Source organism: Falco peregrinus, chromosome 3, assembly GCF_023634155.1.
Source record: "Falco peregrinus isolate bFalPer1 chromosome 3, bFalPer1.pri, whole genome shotgun sequence".
Classification (NCBI taxonomy): domain Eukaryota; kingdom Metazoa; phylum Chordata; class Aves; order Falconiformes; family Falconidae; genus Falco; species Falco peregrinus.
The window spans coordinates 44610599-44626641 of NC_073723.1; the positions used below are offsets into that span (position 1 = coordinate 44610599).

At 37.1% G+C, this 16043-nt stretch overlaps 1 protein-coding gene across 2 annotated transcripts in view; it reads left to right on the plus strand.

Annotated features, from left to right (window-relative positions):
- The window catches only part of LOC101918669 (cytochrome P450 7B1), a 126154-nt gene that overhangs the window by 95058 nt on the left and 15053 nt on the right, over positions 1 to 16043 (plus strand). The window contains exons 1-3 of one of the 2 annotated variants that reach the window (XM_027778477.2): positions 5438 to 5463; positions 8745 to 8881; positions 15208 to 15804. In XM_027778477.2, the coding sequence (XP_027634278.1) occupies positions 5453 to 5463; positions 8745 to 8881; positions 15208 to 15804 (745 nt within the window). In that variant the 5' untranslated portion in view covers positions 5438 to 5452. Of the gene's footprint in view, positions 1 to 5437; positions 5464 to 8744; positions 8882 to 15207; positions 15805 to 16043 lie in introns of those variants that run through there. The other variant, XM_055799227.1, reaches the window with a different exon arrangement.

A 16043-nucleotide genomic window follows, 5' to 3' on the forward strand; every position in this document is an offset into this window, starting at 1 on the left:
TGCAGATTTTAAGACAGAGTGAGTGGCCCCGTTTTTCTCATTAAACTAATTACCTCCATAAATCAGGAGTGGGCTGCTGGTATTTGAAAATCCTGTGCATGGTAGACAGAGCAAGGGAGAGAACAGGTTTCTGCGGTGTTCTGTTATTGCCCTATAACAGTATATAATGCACTCGGGTCAAAAGGGTGGTGCTGATACAATACCACCATGGCTGTAACATCAGAATTTTACAGCAATAAAATGAAATACTGCAATAAAACTAAAAGTTTGTGTTACCATTAAAAAAAAATTGCCACACTACTCAATCTTTCCCATGGTGAAATTACTCTGTTTGCATATATGCATATATAGAAATAAGTATGCTTATAATCACATAATCTGTGCATAAATGCATGTACACACACAGAGCTATGCATTCCATGTGAATTGTGCCCACTTCTTGAAAATGGCTAATACTCCCTGGAAGGGGAAATGGAGAGGGGGAGTGATTTGATCAATACTAGTCAATCTCACAAACAGAGATCAATTTTGCAATGAACAGTGTAGACATACACTGTAGAGAAGCTGTTCTTATCTTCAAGACAGGTGACAACAGATGAGTATAGACAGACAGGAGAGCATGGTGGGGAAACTGGGCAAGACCCACCAGCAGCCTTGTGCATCCTCTGTGCCAGTGCAGTATGTATGTGGTCCACAGTGGTGACAGCGGTGGTGAGGATTCAAGAAGGGATTTGACGGAGAATGAACTGGAAGTGAAACCTAGTGGACAATATTTGGACTAAGACTATGTTGCAGAAGATTAAAGCAGAGGCTCCCCAGATCTGAACAGGAGCTTGGTTTGAGAAGAAAGTTAACAGTGAGTGAGCGAAGGGGCTCAATGGTGGTGGCAGGTCCATGGACACATCCCAAGAGGGATGGGCAGCCAGGCTGGAAGTACACAGAGGGATCATGAGAAGGAGAAAAAAGTTTGCAGATGAGTGGGCCGGGAAAACTGACATAAAAAAAACAAATGTGGGAAGACATGACAACTAGGGAAATGCAAGGGAGTCATCCTCGCTGTCTATCTGAGTGAGCAACTCTTAACTTATCTGTATCATTAATAAAGACCAGTCCTTCCAAAAAGCCCTTTCACTCCTTTTCTCTCTAGTGGTTATAGAGAACTTAAAAGATGTCCACCTTAACCAAGATACCAAACTTTTGGACAGCTCAGTTACATGAAATGAAAAGTCTATTTTCTTTACCCTTTTTGTTCTGATGGACATCTGCATTTTTTTAGCATTCATACAGTTTTATAGGAAATAATATTTTTATAATTTTTTTTTACTTCTGAAATTATATACTACATACAAAATACAGTTACTGCACACCTGCACACAGAAGTGGCAATATCTTTCCATCTAACATTCTCCTCTCTTTCCTTGTTACCAGGGTTTTTTAAACATGATAATGTCCCATCACTGTTTCTGAGATTTCCTGAATTTATTTGTTTGCTCTTTATTACGTAAGGAACGATTTCTGCCTGTTTGAATACATTTCTGTGGGGAGTGCTGACATTCTTATCCACACTTTACTTGTCATTTCTAGGCCAGGCGGTTAATATGATTTCCTACTATGAGCTACTTACTGCGTACAGTTTTAACATGTGTTGCAGCAAGGCAGTATATTGAAGTGCAGAAATGGCTTATGAAAGAGATGAATATTAGGCGAGAGTCATTGGGTTCTCTTAGGTAAAGTCAGTTAATATGCAGCATAAATATGTTCCTGATAGTGGTAAAAGGGAATACTGGTGGACTTCCATTTTCTGATCCCATCCTTCTATTATGAATACAGGAGAAAAAAATGTTTATTTTTGTGGATAATACCAAAAAAGGAGCGGCTGCAAGTCTGCAGAAGAGGGATTAGTGTTCCAAATGGCGAACTGGAAAACACAGAGGACTAATCAACAGCATCTGGACAGGAGCACGATCTTTTCTCTGGAAATAGGCTGAGGGCTGTAATGGTTCCCAAGATGGATTTTTATCAACACGGCAGTGACTTTGCACAGAAAGCCGAGGTTGTGCTGGGAGGCAAAGCCAGGAGTGTCGCCCTCAAGATGGAAGAGGTAATTGCTCTGGTGCGCTCAGTGCAGGACACTGCCATAGAGGAAAGTGTGGGCTAACATTAGAAAATCAAGAAAGGAGTGACATTAAGTATGTAGAGGTCTCAAAAATAGGTATGAGGAAATACTGGAAGAAGTTGAGGCTGTTTAACCTAAAGAAGAGTAAGGGAAAACATGATCAGTACCTTTAAATACATTAAGTGCTCCTGCAGAAGTGAAGGAAATAATTGATTCTTTTATCCTTTGCAGGCAGAATGAGAAGCAGTGGGCTTGAGGTACGACATGAAGATAGATGTTAGATGTAAGGAGAAACTTTCTGATAATAAGGACAGATTGCTGGGGGAGACTGTAGAGACTCTGTTACTGGGTATCTTCAAGAACAGCATAGACAAATATGAGGGAAGATACAGGTGCACAGCACCCTACCTGGGATACAAGGCATGGTATAAGTAACATCTTGTCATCCCTTCCTAGCCTATTTTTCTTTGATTAAAGCTGAATTAAGAAAGGAAAAGCCCTGGGCTGGACAAGTGATCTCAAATGTGAAATGAGATAGAATAACCTTGGGCTTAGTCAGGAGCAGTCTTGAGTAGTCATGGCTGCTCTCACTGTTCTCACCCAGAGCAGAAACAAAGTAGGATTTCAAGGGTGCAGCCGTAAGCACTAAATTTATATTGATTCTTAGTATTGCTGAATTATTGCCACATTGGTCAGGTCTTGTTTCTGCTGTAACTCCTGCCCCAGCTGTTATGAAACTTTACATTACATTTTGTGTAGGACCTCTCTGGGAATTTTCAGCCTCTAATAAAATCTGAGTCAAAAGGGCTTTTTCAGTGGGTTTATATTTTAAAACTGTTCAGATTACTTTTCCACAATGGTACTTACTTGCCTTTTGGCTTTTTAGGCAATATCCCAACCAGTCACTACAGGTAGTGGTTGAATTTATGCATGTGTCCTTCAACACACAAGTCTGAAGTGTAAAAAGTTGGTACGTACAATGTCAACCTACAATTGTTGAGATAATTTAGCCTGAAAAACTGCAAAGGAGTAAGATCTCCTAGAGAGCAATATTTCAGGGCTATTGAATGAGTTGTTGAGCATCAGTGTTTTTTGGATATTTGGGGATGACCCAAATGAAATTACTGGAAGAGAGAAAAAGAAAGTGCTGCTGTGTTGAACGGATCACAACACAGGTTAGAGATCCTACCAAAAAAAACTTGTATGCTTTTACAGAAAAAAAAAAAAATCTTTTTATTAAAATCCCAGAAGTTCTTGACATGAAAAACTTTCAACAAAAGGATTGCATTTTTCTGTAAAAAATCACTGTAAAAATTCACTGGCTGGTTGGGGTTTTTTCATCACCATTTCTTCCAGTTTGTTTCACAATACCACTAGACTCTGTCTTTGCTGTACTGCTCTTTTTGGGAGCATAGATAAACTCTTCTCTCCTTGGTATGCTCAAAAGTGCATCTGCTACTTTTTCCTGAGGTTTGTTTTATGAGTGATCCAGTTTATTAGGCAAATGTATAGGTGGCAGGCAGCAGTGTGAGGTTTTTCCATTCTGAGGCTCTTGTTTCTTCTTCACCGAGTCAATCCATGTCTGCATCTGTCTGTCAAGACTTGGCCTGATGCATCCATTTACGCCCTGTAAGCCTCCAAATAGTGATCAGATAGGAGTGGCATCTGGTCCGTACCTCCGTAGGAGGTATGTAAGCTGAGAATTCAAAGGTAGAAGGCTGTATATTGCTAAAACTGTCCTCTGGCTTCTTCTGCAGGGAACACTTTTTCATACTGCATGTATTGAGCCTGGAAACTGGAGCTCTAGGAGATCACTGAGGCAGATAATCTGGATGGGGTATTTAAGGCATGCAAAATTTGACAATTATCAAAAAAAATGTGTTGTGGGAAAATGTGGGAAGATAGTATTTTCTTCTGTCCTCATAGATACAAAATACCTAATGTTCTGAGCAGGTCTGAGGGGGAAACTTACTGCTAAATTAAAAATACAGGAAGGTAGACTTACTGGCTTTCTCCTGTCCTAAGTTTCTTTTGTTCTCTCTCTCATAATACAAGACGACACTCCAGACACCACGTTTCTGGGGATTACCTTTCTTGGGATTGAAGCCTTTGGCCTCATTCTTTTCCTCACAGTTAAGAGTGTTCATAAGCTCCTGGAAAGACACTGTCTGTCATGTCTTGTTGCTTAAATATTGTGATCGAGCCTGTGAATAATCTCAAACTGCTTTGACATGTCCATAATAGCTTTTGTTCTCCTTCTGTACCTATCCATTTCCATTCCTTAAAGTCCTCCAGCACGGAGTGTTCCAGCTTGGATGTGGTATGTGGTGTTTGACCACAGATGCTATAGGAAAATCAGACCGATACCTTTAATGTTTGTGGATGGTGACAATGGCTTGGAAAGTGAAAATGACCCCTCTGTGGCAAATGATACTGTTAGACCCTTTTCTCCCCGGCTTGTGAGTTTTATTCACCCTTTGGTGAAAGTTGTTGAGAAGCGGTCAGCTGAACCAGCGGTACCCTGCAGAGTGACATGTTCACATAGGGCTTTTTCAGCTGTGCTGTGTGCAGTGAAGGCTGTGTTAACACCAGATGCCAATCATACACCACCAGTGGATTTGCAAGATTATAGGACAGGAAAAAAGATGAAGGTTAAGCACAGGGCACAATAGAGATTACTTATGGTAATGAATTGTATAATTTTTCTAGACAGATCTGGATTAATGTTTATCCCAGGCAAGAGATTACTGTATGTCTGATTCTAGTTGTAAACAGACATTATTAAACAGAAGGTTTATGTTCATGAAATGCGACTATGGGTGTTAAAGCACTTATGATTTATTATGTGCAAAGAGAAAAATTAACCTGTTCATCTGCTATAGTACGAGATGCGCTGTGGATTTTTGCATAATTTGGAAGGCATCTGCTCCTTTGGAATACAAATAACCAGTGAAATGAGAAGGATTCTCGTCTCATTTACACTGATCCAATGCCCTACACTGCAGTGATGTTGAAATGGTGTAACCAGCAAAAGAATAGTCTTGTGTGCTTTTGTAAAGCAATAACACTTCTATAAGATGTAATGCTGCCAAAGTCTGTTTTCTTGTGAATCTTAAGGGTGTTTTCTCTGTAATTGAATAAAAAAAATGTTAATGTTCAGAGAGCTTAACAAATGATCTTATTTGGGTTTTTGAAATAATTCCCTTTCACTAATTGAAAACATAGTGTTTAGAGACCTTGAATTTCTTAAAAAAATATTTTTAATCTATTTTTCACATGATTTATGTTGCAGCCCATTTTTCTCCTGCTTTATTGTATCACTGCTGCTTAGCATAAATGAGGCATAGGTAAGATATCCACATTTTTTAATACTGCCTTACCTTAGTAGCTAAATAATCACACCTGAGTCAGTGACCTCTGTGTTTTGGGTGAGCTGAAAAATATCACCTTAAGAAAACTAAACAAACTCTAAAACTTTGCTTCTTTGATGGAGTAGACATTGCAACTTTATTACTTGCTAACATGAAAGTATCTTTTCACTGTGAAAGCAAAGAAAAAATACAGTTATCAGAGTCTGTTCTTTCTATTTATGGACTGTATTTGTAGCCGGCTGATTTTTGTATAATGCCATTTGAAATTATCCATTTAACAATGATGGATGATACAACTATGTTGCTTTCCCTCCACTTTGTAACTGATCCGTCTACTTATAGATTGCATTGGACATGTTGCTGATGCTTTATTTGTAAAATTCACTCACATGTGTGAGAAATTTGTCTGTTAAGTCTTACTGACTTCACAGAAGCTTCTCAGATAAGTAAAGATATCCCTGCATATAAGCAAAATTAGCCCAATCTGTAAAAAACATAGGCATGTGGAGCAAAAAGGCCTGGGAATATTACAAGGTATGTTACGTGAATTAGAATTTAAGCAATTACACTAGGTCTGAATAAAATGTAATCTGGTAAGATGTTCTGAATGCTTCAGTTAAAAAAAGTTGCAATCTTAAATTGCCATCAAAACTCTTCATATTGCTCTTCTATATTTCTTAGCTAATTTTTAGATTTTAGATTTAGTACAACAATATATAGTTTCATGAAAAAAAGAAACATTTGTAATATTTGCCTAATTATCAAATTTTACAATGGCTGTGAAGTGTGTGTCTGGTGTCCAAGTTCATAAACAAATCAATTAACCAGTAAAAGTCTCTGTGGGCTTTTTTAATCATTCAGTGTAGCATCTGAAGCTGATGAGAACTTCTGGAGGCACCCAGGATGTGGGTGAGAATCCTTCAGGAAGCCAGGGTGAGCTGCGCTGCACTGCTTAAAAGTTAGTGCAGTGAAGCATTGTGTTTTGAGAGGCACTAAAATACACCCAGCACTCTTTTCTTTGCTGTGTGTTAGCAGACATCAATAAGTCATAGAGATGACCTCCATCTTCCAAAGAGAAGGAAAGCTAGAAATGAAGACACATTTCTGTTATCAGTCTGCTGTGGGTCGTAAGTTGAACTGGTGTTATATTTTCCTCTGAAAGCCGCGTAGCCTTGACACGGTGTTTAACAGTGTTAAGCTTATTGCTGCTGAGCTAAACATGTCTGAAGCGAACGATGACCCTCACGTCTTTGCGATAGCAAAATGTCTCCCTGATGTGATCCCACAGACTTGGAGCATTAAGTTAATTTTCCCCTGGATTTCTGAGCTGCCTTCTTTTTACCCAGTGGAGAGCTTGTGAAGAATACAGCTTCTGACCGAATGACAGAACATGGAGGATGAAATTAGATGCATTCAATTAGAAGATGACAAAAAGCCTATCTAAATATTTGTCAGGATGCTACTTACGAGGCGTAGTGTCCAGCCCGGGAAGTGAAAGGCAGCCGCTCTCAGGACTTTATAGTCTGGAGGGCTGGGAAATGGGTAAATCATCCAGATTCTTTATGGGTTTGGAGGGGATAATTGAGGGTATCGAGTTGGCTGTTACAATTCCAGGGTTGGTGATCCCTCTCGTGTAATCTCAGATTAGTTCTTTTCTTGTATTCATTTAATACAGAATTAACCATTACAGAGTTTTCTGGACCACTTGAGTAAATATGTTATTTGACCACTAGGATGGGTAATTTGATGGTTTATGGGAGGTACTGAAAAAAGAGGAGCTTTATCTTCTCCACAAAATAAAAAAAAAAACCACCTCAAAACAAACAAACAAACAAAATCCCAAAGCCACAAAACCAAAGAAACAAAAAAGCCAGAGCAAATGTGTCGGCTATGAGATTGTCGGGTTTGGACCAGAAGGTTTACTGCTTTTCCAGAGGGCAAAAGAATGTTCTTGAAAACTAATGTTCAGAATTAGTAGTCAGTTAAACAGAAAGAGATTGAGATCTGCAGCTTGGTTTGGCCACATCTGTTTATCTGTAAATTAAATCCATAGCAACTTTTAAAAGAAAGAGGATAAATCTCTGGCTCGTAATTTCTTGCTCGGAAAGTTTTAATTAGGAATATAAAAAATGTAAATACAGCATATCATGTTTACCTTTTTTTTTTTTTTTTTCATTTCTGTTACCGCAGTTCAAGGGAGAATGTGACTATGATAGGGTTAATCCAGCTACATAAAAATCCATGCTGTGTATGATAGTAGTAAAGCTTGTGATCCCTTGATCTTTGATTAGATCCAAGCTAGTAAATATCTTGTGTTTAATCAGAATGAGTTGTTCTGCATGTAGTATAAGTCACCTTCACAGATGGGATGTAGCAGCAGAGTTGTTCACGAATATTTGTTTTAATCCTTTCCAGAGCAACCACGCTTTATGTTTCTTTGTTGTAAATCAGATTCAAGCAACTAAAGACCCACATGAAGGAGAGACATTTACTTGCAGTCAGGAATAGGACAGTGTGGAAATCTTTTTTCCTTTTTAATGAAAAATGTAACTTATTCGATTCTTAAAAGGTATTTTATACTATTCCATAAACATAACTAATACACCATAGCTGCTTTTTTAGACTAGGATGTAAATATCATTATCTAGAATTTCATGTTAAACTGTTAATACACGTTTCTAGCTCAGGAGACTATAAATACTCAGAGGCTAAGATTTATTGTGGTAAATGTTCAGCCTCTATTATTATTCTGTATTTTAAAGATATTTAGTTAGAATAGTAGCTGTTCTGTGTGCTGGCAAACTGAAATTCTTAAAACCTTATCTGTAAGGGTAGTTGTTTTGTGTGGTATGTCAGCGTCCTATTTACCTAAATCTGTCATAATTGCCTTCCGATACATCTTCCTCTGACACGCCAAATATTGAAAATGAGACAACTCTTTGCTGGGAGATTTTCTACCGAATGTCATTTTTCTGTGTTCATAACTTGATGGTAATAACTGGACGACCTGTAGTTAAATGCATCTCAATTTCTCTCACTTATTTTTCCTAATCACCACACAGAGCCTTCTGTGCTCAGAGGTGTGATTAGATTTAACCTGCCATCATATCTGAAGAACTTTCTGTACAACATATTATACACTGCAAGAATTATATATGTAAATGGTGGGACTAAGTGTAATATATACATAGATATAAAGATGAGTTGCCCTCATGGCAAAGTTAATTCCTGATTATTATTTTTTCTGTCTTTAACAGGAAGACTGGAGAGCCCCCACTAATAAATGGCTGGATTCCTTACCTTGGGATGGCTTTGCTTTTTAGAAAAGATGCTTTCAAATTCTTACTGGATCAGCAAAAGAAACTTGGAGATATTTTCACTGTACATATTGCTGGTGAGAAATATTTTAGCATTTCTCTTAATTGTTTCCATCAGTGAAGTTAAATACTAATTCAGATGTTTAGTTGAGAATCTTCCATAACCAAAAACTTTTGCTTAGCATAGGCCGATAAAAATTACTTAAATTCACATGTATTGAATGCATAATAATTATCCATAGGATGTAATTATGAGCAAGGGGGTTTTATATACAGCTATAGGTCTGTATGCTTATTGACAGAATTTGTAGGCATGTAATGTATGAACATGGATTTTGCCAGCACGTTTAATTGTGTATTGGTTTTTTTTCCTAAAGAAGGGCAAACTAACATCATCTTGACACCGCACAGAAAAATATCAGATTAAATTTAGAAAACACTTCAGAAAAAAAGTGCAGAATATGTTCTCACACATTTTACAACTGGTTGACAGGAACACAAGGGAATGAATGACATATTGACTCAGTGATACAATCAGGACTGGAACACAGAAACTTCCTGTTGCCAGCCTCTTACTCTGATCATGCCTGCTGAAAATAACAATATAATAAAGTATGATATAACCTTGCTGTTTTCTGTATTTATAGCTGTACTACTACACTAGCTTGAATAGAAACATTTGAGTGATTTCACATAGACGCTTAACTGTAGAAGAAAAACATAGAATGAAACTGGAATTTTAAATGAAACTTAAATATATAATTTTACATAAATATACACACATATATACAGATGTACTTTTTACCAAAATCAATTTAAAATCCAGTGTTTTCCTCTGTTGACAAAAAGGCAAATTCTTATTTGTGTAGGTGGATGTAATGGATCTTTTGCCTCTTTATATGCCAATATCCTTGTACTGATGATCAAATTTAGAGTTAAGTCTATCTCATTTTTAGCTATACCTATATTTTTAGGGAGTTTCAAATAAAAATGTAAAGTGTATAGTTTGCTTTTTAATTTCATGGCAGTAGCATTATCTTTATATTTCCAAATAAGTACTATTTTTCAATAAAAATAATTTTTTTCATTACAACTAAATTAATTAAATTGCAAGCCGTATGTTTAATTAATAAAATTTGTCTTCCTCTTACCAAATCTGTTCTTTTTTTTCCTTTGGAAAATCCTTTGAAAGAGCACTTTTACTGTTATTAAATGTGTGATTATTTTTTTATTCATTCAGGGTTTTTTCTTTGGAAACTGGTATGCTCAGATTTTTTCCATCTTGAAAGTGAGTTTGACACATTACAAGACCAACTTTCGTTGAAATACAGTCTTTTTTATTGTTAATGTACATTCACACTCTATACAGTTGTGCCTTCTTACGAATACAGATTAATAATTACCATTCAGAGCCTACCTTAATACATTCATAAAACCAGATACAGCCATGCTTCAGAATCCTTAATGTGTTTAATCAAATATTTATTTCTCTTTCACTTCTTCATTATTTTATCCAAAGCTATGTTTAGACATTTGTATATTTAAGCAATCTATGAATATAATTCAGTTTCACAAATTTCCATTTGCATGCTAAACAAAACTCCATTTCAGCTAATCTCCCTGTGTTCAGGTATTCTAAGGAAGCCTTCCTTGATAAAGACTGAGGTAAATGCAGTGAGTTCTCAGTATCATTTTAGCCTTATGCAGGGAAATCTTTGATTTTGAGAAATTGTCATAACAGAGATGCCACTTTAAGTTCTCTTTTTTTGGTATAAAATTACTGACCATCAAGAGAAGCAGTTTGTCATCCACAAGTCAAGGAAGAAGCTGAAGCTAGTTAGTACCTCCTATCATGTCCCGAAGACATACAGGATTTCTATATGTCTTACTGATTTGACAAAGATGATGTTTATATGTTTGGCAAACATAACGTAGCCTGTTGTGTATGGACTATCATTGCTTTATGCCCCTGGTCAGTGTCTAAAGGTCCTGTCAAAAAATTCTATCAATATATATTGTTCTAATTATTGGTTCTCAAACTAGTTCATTTGGAAAATGCGGAACGATGCTCGGAGTTTCTGGCGTTGCCCCGTACTGGTAATGCGATTTCGCTGATCGTACTTTCCCATGTGATGAGCAAATGATTGTCATCCCTAAAAGTTGCAAGGGACATGGATGTCATCTTAATAAAGAAATTAAAAAGCACATCTTTCTATGAGAAACAATGTAAATTCCTGACCTGTCGCAGAAAATAGTTCTCTAATTGGTTTTGTGTGGTGGTGCAGCAGAATCATTTTCCCCAAACGTCACGGCAGCGAAGCACCACTGTACATCATTGTCAGCAGTTCAGCAGAATCTCCCTAATAAGAGGACGATTACGTAAATGCGATTGCCTTTAAAAAAGAGAGAGAGAGAGGGGAAAAAAAAGAATAAGGAGGGGAAAGAGAGGGAGAGAGAGTCTGTGGTGTTGAGATGATCTTACTTCCCAAGCCAGCCCCTCTGCTTGTTAAGGCTCAGCAGCATAGGCAGACGGCTAGGTAAGACCTTAAAGAACTTGAAACAGTTTTGTCATTGTTTCTCGGGATTAAACCTTGTCTCCTTTTCCTGACAAGTTATTAGGAATGATACTGAACTTTTCAACACTCTCTCTGAGACTAACTCAACTTTCAATAAAATAATCTGAGGGTTTTTTACTAAGCACACTTGCCTTTTCGAATACTGCTGCGAAGTCATTCTTTTCTTTTAAATCATGGTACACCTACAGTAACATATCACATTTTTCTCTCTTAGGCAAAAGGTAATTTACATTAACTCCTTATGAAGCTGAAGCCTGCTGCAAGCATTACCGAAATAACATCCATCATTAGATGCCATCTGAAATACTTGTCTTTCATCATTAGCATTAAAAAGCTCCAGAATGCATTATTAGAGTAATTTCTTAACTATCATACAAATACTGGCTTCTGTGCTCAGATTTACCAAAGTTGACAATTTTCATATTTTCCACATCAATCTTTTATTTCTAGGAGACTGTAGAAACTAAATGGAGATAACCAGGCTATTTGCAGCAGGAGTGTAATGCAGACTGAAGGATTGGATGGGGATGTAAGAATTCTCTGTAGCCATATCTTTTAAAAATTCAGAGGACTTTTTACAGAAACAAGGATACATCTCTTACTTTGTCGTGTTTCTATGGTACTAAGTAAAATAGCTCAGGGATTTAAACTATTGGGATGTGGAGTGTGGCATTTCTGTATGGACATTTCTACTTAGTTTTTAGTGTTGAAGGATTTTTTTAACAATTCAACAAGGAAAGGGTTGGTCCCCAGTGGTTTCTACATAAATATCTTCAATATTTAAGGCTTCCTGATTTGTGGAGCGTGTGGTATGCCTCCACTTTTGGCTCATCTGGCATTTACCGATACCCTGATGGAAATTTATGAGCATCAAAATTTGTTTCGGTTTCAGAAAAGACTACTTTTAAGAGATAGTTCTTGGCATTAGTTGCAATGGAAGGACATGGGAGGGGAGGGGGGAAGCTGCATTTTAAAATGCCAAATAAAAGCTGGAGACTTTAGGAAAGATTGGCATTTGTTGGTCTCTGACACCATCAGGGACAGTCAGAGGGAAGAGACCTCATTGGGGACAAAGACAGAATTTAAAAAGCAAGATTAAGGACCATATTGACACTTCCAAAATTTAAAATCATAACTTGAGATGAGGACGGTTGTTCCTGTTTGGATGTTTGCTGCTCAGGGTAGAGGAGGTGTTGGGGCACGGTTTTGTAATTAGCAATCTGTTCCTGGGTGGAAGAGGCTGGGGTAACCAGTGTAGCCGTGTAGTGCATCTGTGTGTGAGTAGGACTGTAACTGCTAAAAGCTCCCAAACCCACACTCACAACAACTTTCTAACTACTATTAATTAGCCCTAGATTTTAGTCTTTTTCTCATTAAGAGATCTAAAATTAGATTCTCAGTGAGGTATATAAACAAGCTGCCTTTGTTATAGAGGGGTTCCACTTATTTCACTATATAGACCTTTACTACATGCAGTAACAAAAGTATTTTGGTTTATGTGTTTATATATATTGGTGACTTCCAGTGATGTGGTCTGGAGCCTGAACTGGTTCTACAAAATGAATTATTTTTTGGTACATACTTACTTTTTGCTACCAGGAACCTGATGAGAATAATAAAAATCAGGATCTGTAATACTCTGCTTCTCTCAGAGATTTTTTTTTTCCAAAGTATGTGCTAGTGTTGAGTGAGTTTTGGTTTAAAATTATTGCTAAAATAGTTTGTTTGTCTGAAAACTCATTTGCTGAAAATCATTTTCTTACTTAAAAATTATAAGAATTGATGTGCGTTTGCTAAGTGTCTGATTAAAGATCACAAAGAAACTCATATTTTGCATCAGAAATAAGCAGATGGTGGACAGATGGTTTAAATTAATATTAATTAAAAATCTTAACTTAAATTGTTTACCCTGTAAATGCAAAGTTAGGAAGCCAGCTTTCATCTTTAGGGTTAATAACACTCCAGATCTATTTATTAATAATTGCTCCAATGGGCATTCTTTCCAAGCTTTTATAGCAAAGATGGTGGCCTCAATAAAGAGCATGAAGGTGGGTGAAAGGTGGAAAGGGAGAGCAATCCTAGGACTCTTAACAAAGATCCTGGAGAGGCTGAGACTAAAAATTCCTGTCATATTCTGTGGTCTGGGAAGGAAGAAATGATCAGAAAAGAGGACTGTGATTTCAGGATCTCTTTTTCATGCCAGTTTCTTGATATATTTATTCTTTAAAAATTAATTATGTCTCTGGTTGTTTATGTTACAGTAAAGCAAACTGTACTTTCTACTTCATACACTGTTGACAAAAAAAGGAGGTCAAATTCTGTCACTATCCCATACGTTTCCTTACTGGGTCACTGGGATTGCAGTGGATGTAATTGGGAGGAAAATTATGGCAGCTGGTAATTTCAGAGGAAGTCCAGAGCACATCCAGATTTACCATAGAGCACTGTGTGTATATATAAGTCAGAATATGGAGTAACTATGATAATTCAAATATAACTATATGGTAACCATGGATACTTGTTGACATTTTTAGTGGTAGTGACTACATTATCTCAGGACATCTGTCACAGAGCCAAATTTGGTCCTCAGTTAAGTGTGTAGTGTTCCCATTAAAACCAAAGGAGATTTGTCCCTTTAGTGAGACAGAATTAGTCTGTTAAGTGCTGGAGTCTTTACTGTTTTCCTGAGTTTATAACTGGGATATTTCACAGAGGATGTGTACATTTTAATGGGTACGCTTTTTCCCTAATGCCCCTCTCCATTCAAGTTAAGGATCGGGAAATCTAAATTTAGACTTAACATGGGAACCATCTATAAAGAGTTAAGTTTTAATCAAACTTCGGGGCCATTAGCATTTTGTTTCATAATAGTTCACCAAAACGCTTTTCTTTAGTAGTGGACTTAAAGATCGGGGAGAAATCACAGGACTTTTCTGGCAGGGGCAGCTTGAAAAAGCATCAGATGATGCTGTCCTGTCCCTCTGTACAAGCAGCTGAAGGTTCAGCTGTTTGACCTCGCTAAGTTCCTTGGGAAAGGTAGGAAGTTGTCGGTACACTGACACAGTGGATGATAGCACTAAGACAGTGTGCATCCCAAAATGGCACCCATGTTAAAAATGGTAGCCTGCTCCATTGTAAGCTGTGGCTTCAAAATCAGATCCTAAGGTAGTCGTTTTACGGATACTAAGCACATTCTTAACGAGAAGTTAGCAAAACTTCAGGGGGGAGAAAAACAGTTGTAAGAGAGACTTTAAATGTTGGGGGGTTGCAGTGTGCAGTTAAAGCCATAACTGGCAGGTTTTGGGGTTTCTGTGTCATCTGCTTGAAGAAAAGCTGCCTAGGTGGTGTATTTTCCATTTCAGCCATCATCATTCACTTCCTTCCATGCAGGTGAAATGTGCGTGTTTCTCCCTTTCTGCTGGTAAAACCCCACAATTTTCAAATGCTGCTATGACTTTAGATTGTATTTTCATATTATACCAGAGTAATAAATGATTTATTTCAGAGTGCCACAACTACAGAGATCACACCCTACTGTTGGCAAAACCAGTTGATCAGTCTACATGGAAATGGCTTCATGCTGATTTTAGAAGAGCTATAAAAGTATACACAGGTGGAATCTGCATCCTGACAAAGGGAATCTAAATAAAACTTGTTACCTCTTCATTTTTTCTTTTTTCTTTATTTTTTTATTTCTTTGCAAATTTCTTTGGGGATTTTCTGGATGCTTTTTTTCCAGGCAATGGCTTATTTTCAGTCATTACTTCTGAAAGTGTCACCAGATTATTAAAGTTCATGTCTATATTTTTTTCTTTTCTTCTATTCAGGTAGATATATTACCTTTATCATGGACCCATTTCAGTATGTCTATGTCATCCGAAATAGCAAGCAACTTGAATTTCATGAATTCGCTGATAAAATGGCTTCCAAAACTTTTGACTACCCAGCTTTGTCAAAAGGAAAATTCCCCGATCTCAAGGAAAACCTGCACAGAATCTACCAGTATCTACAAGGCAAGCCTTTGGATATCATTTCTGACCACATGATGAAAAATCTCCAGGATATATTTGAATGGAAATGCTCACAAGCAACAGATTGGGAAACAGAAAAAATGTACAAATTCTGCTGCTCTGTAATGTTTGAAGCCAGTTTTATAACACTATATGGAAGAGTTCCTGCTGCAGATGGCCACAAAGTTATTAGTGAAATCAGAGACAAATTTATCAAGTTTGATGCCAGCTTTCCCTATTTAGCTGCAAACATACCAATTGAGTTGCTAGGAGCTACCAAGAAGGTTCGGAAGGAGCTTATACATCATTTTTTACTTCAGAACATGACAAAATGGCTGGGAGGGTCAAAAGTGGTCCAAGCCAGACAAGATATATTTGAGAAATATGAGCTGCTTGGAGATTATGACAAAGCAGGTAGGAAACTTATGAATGATTGCTTGTCTAAAATAAAATAATTTACTATAGACCTTTGAAATAAAAAGGCAAAATGGCGACCTTGAAATTTTTTTATGTTCTTTCTAATTGGCTAATGATAAAATGTTTTACTCTGAAACAACCCTCTATGATAATTGATTTTTTTTTTTGTGCTGAGGTGGTAAAACAAGATACTTAATGGTGATAATGAGAAAGATTATAACTGAGCTGCATTTCCT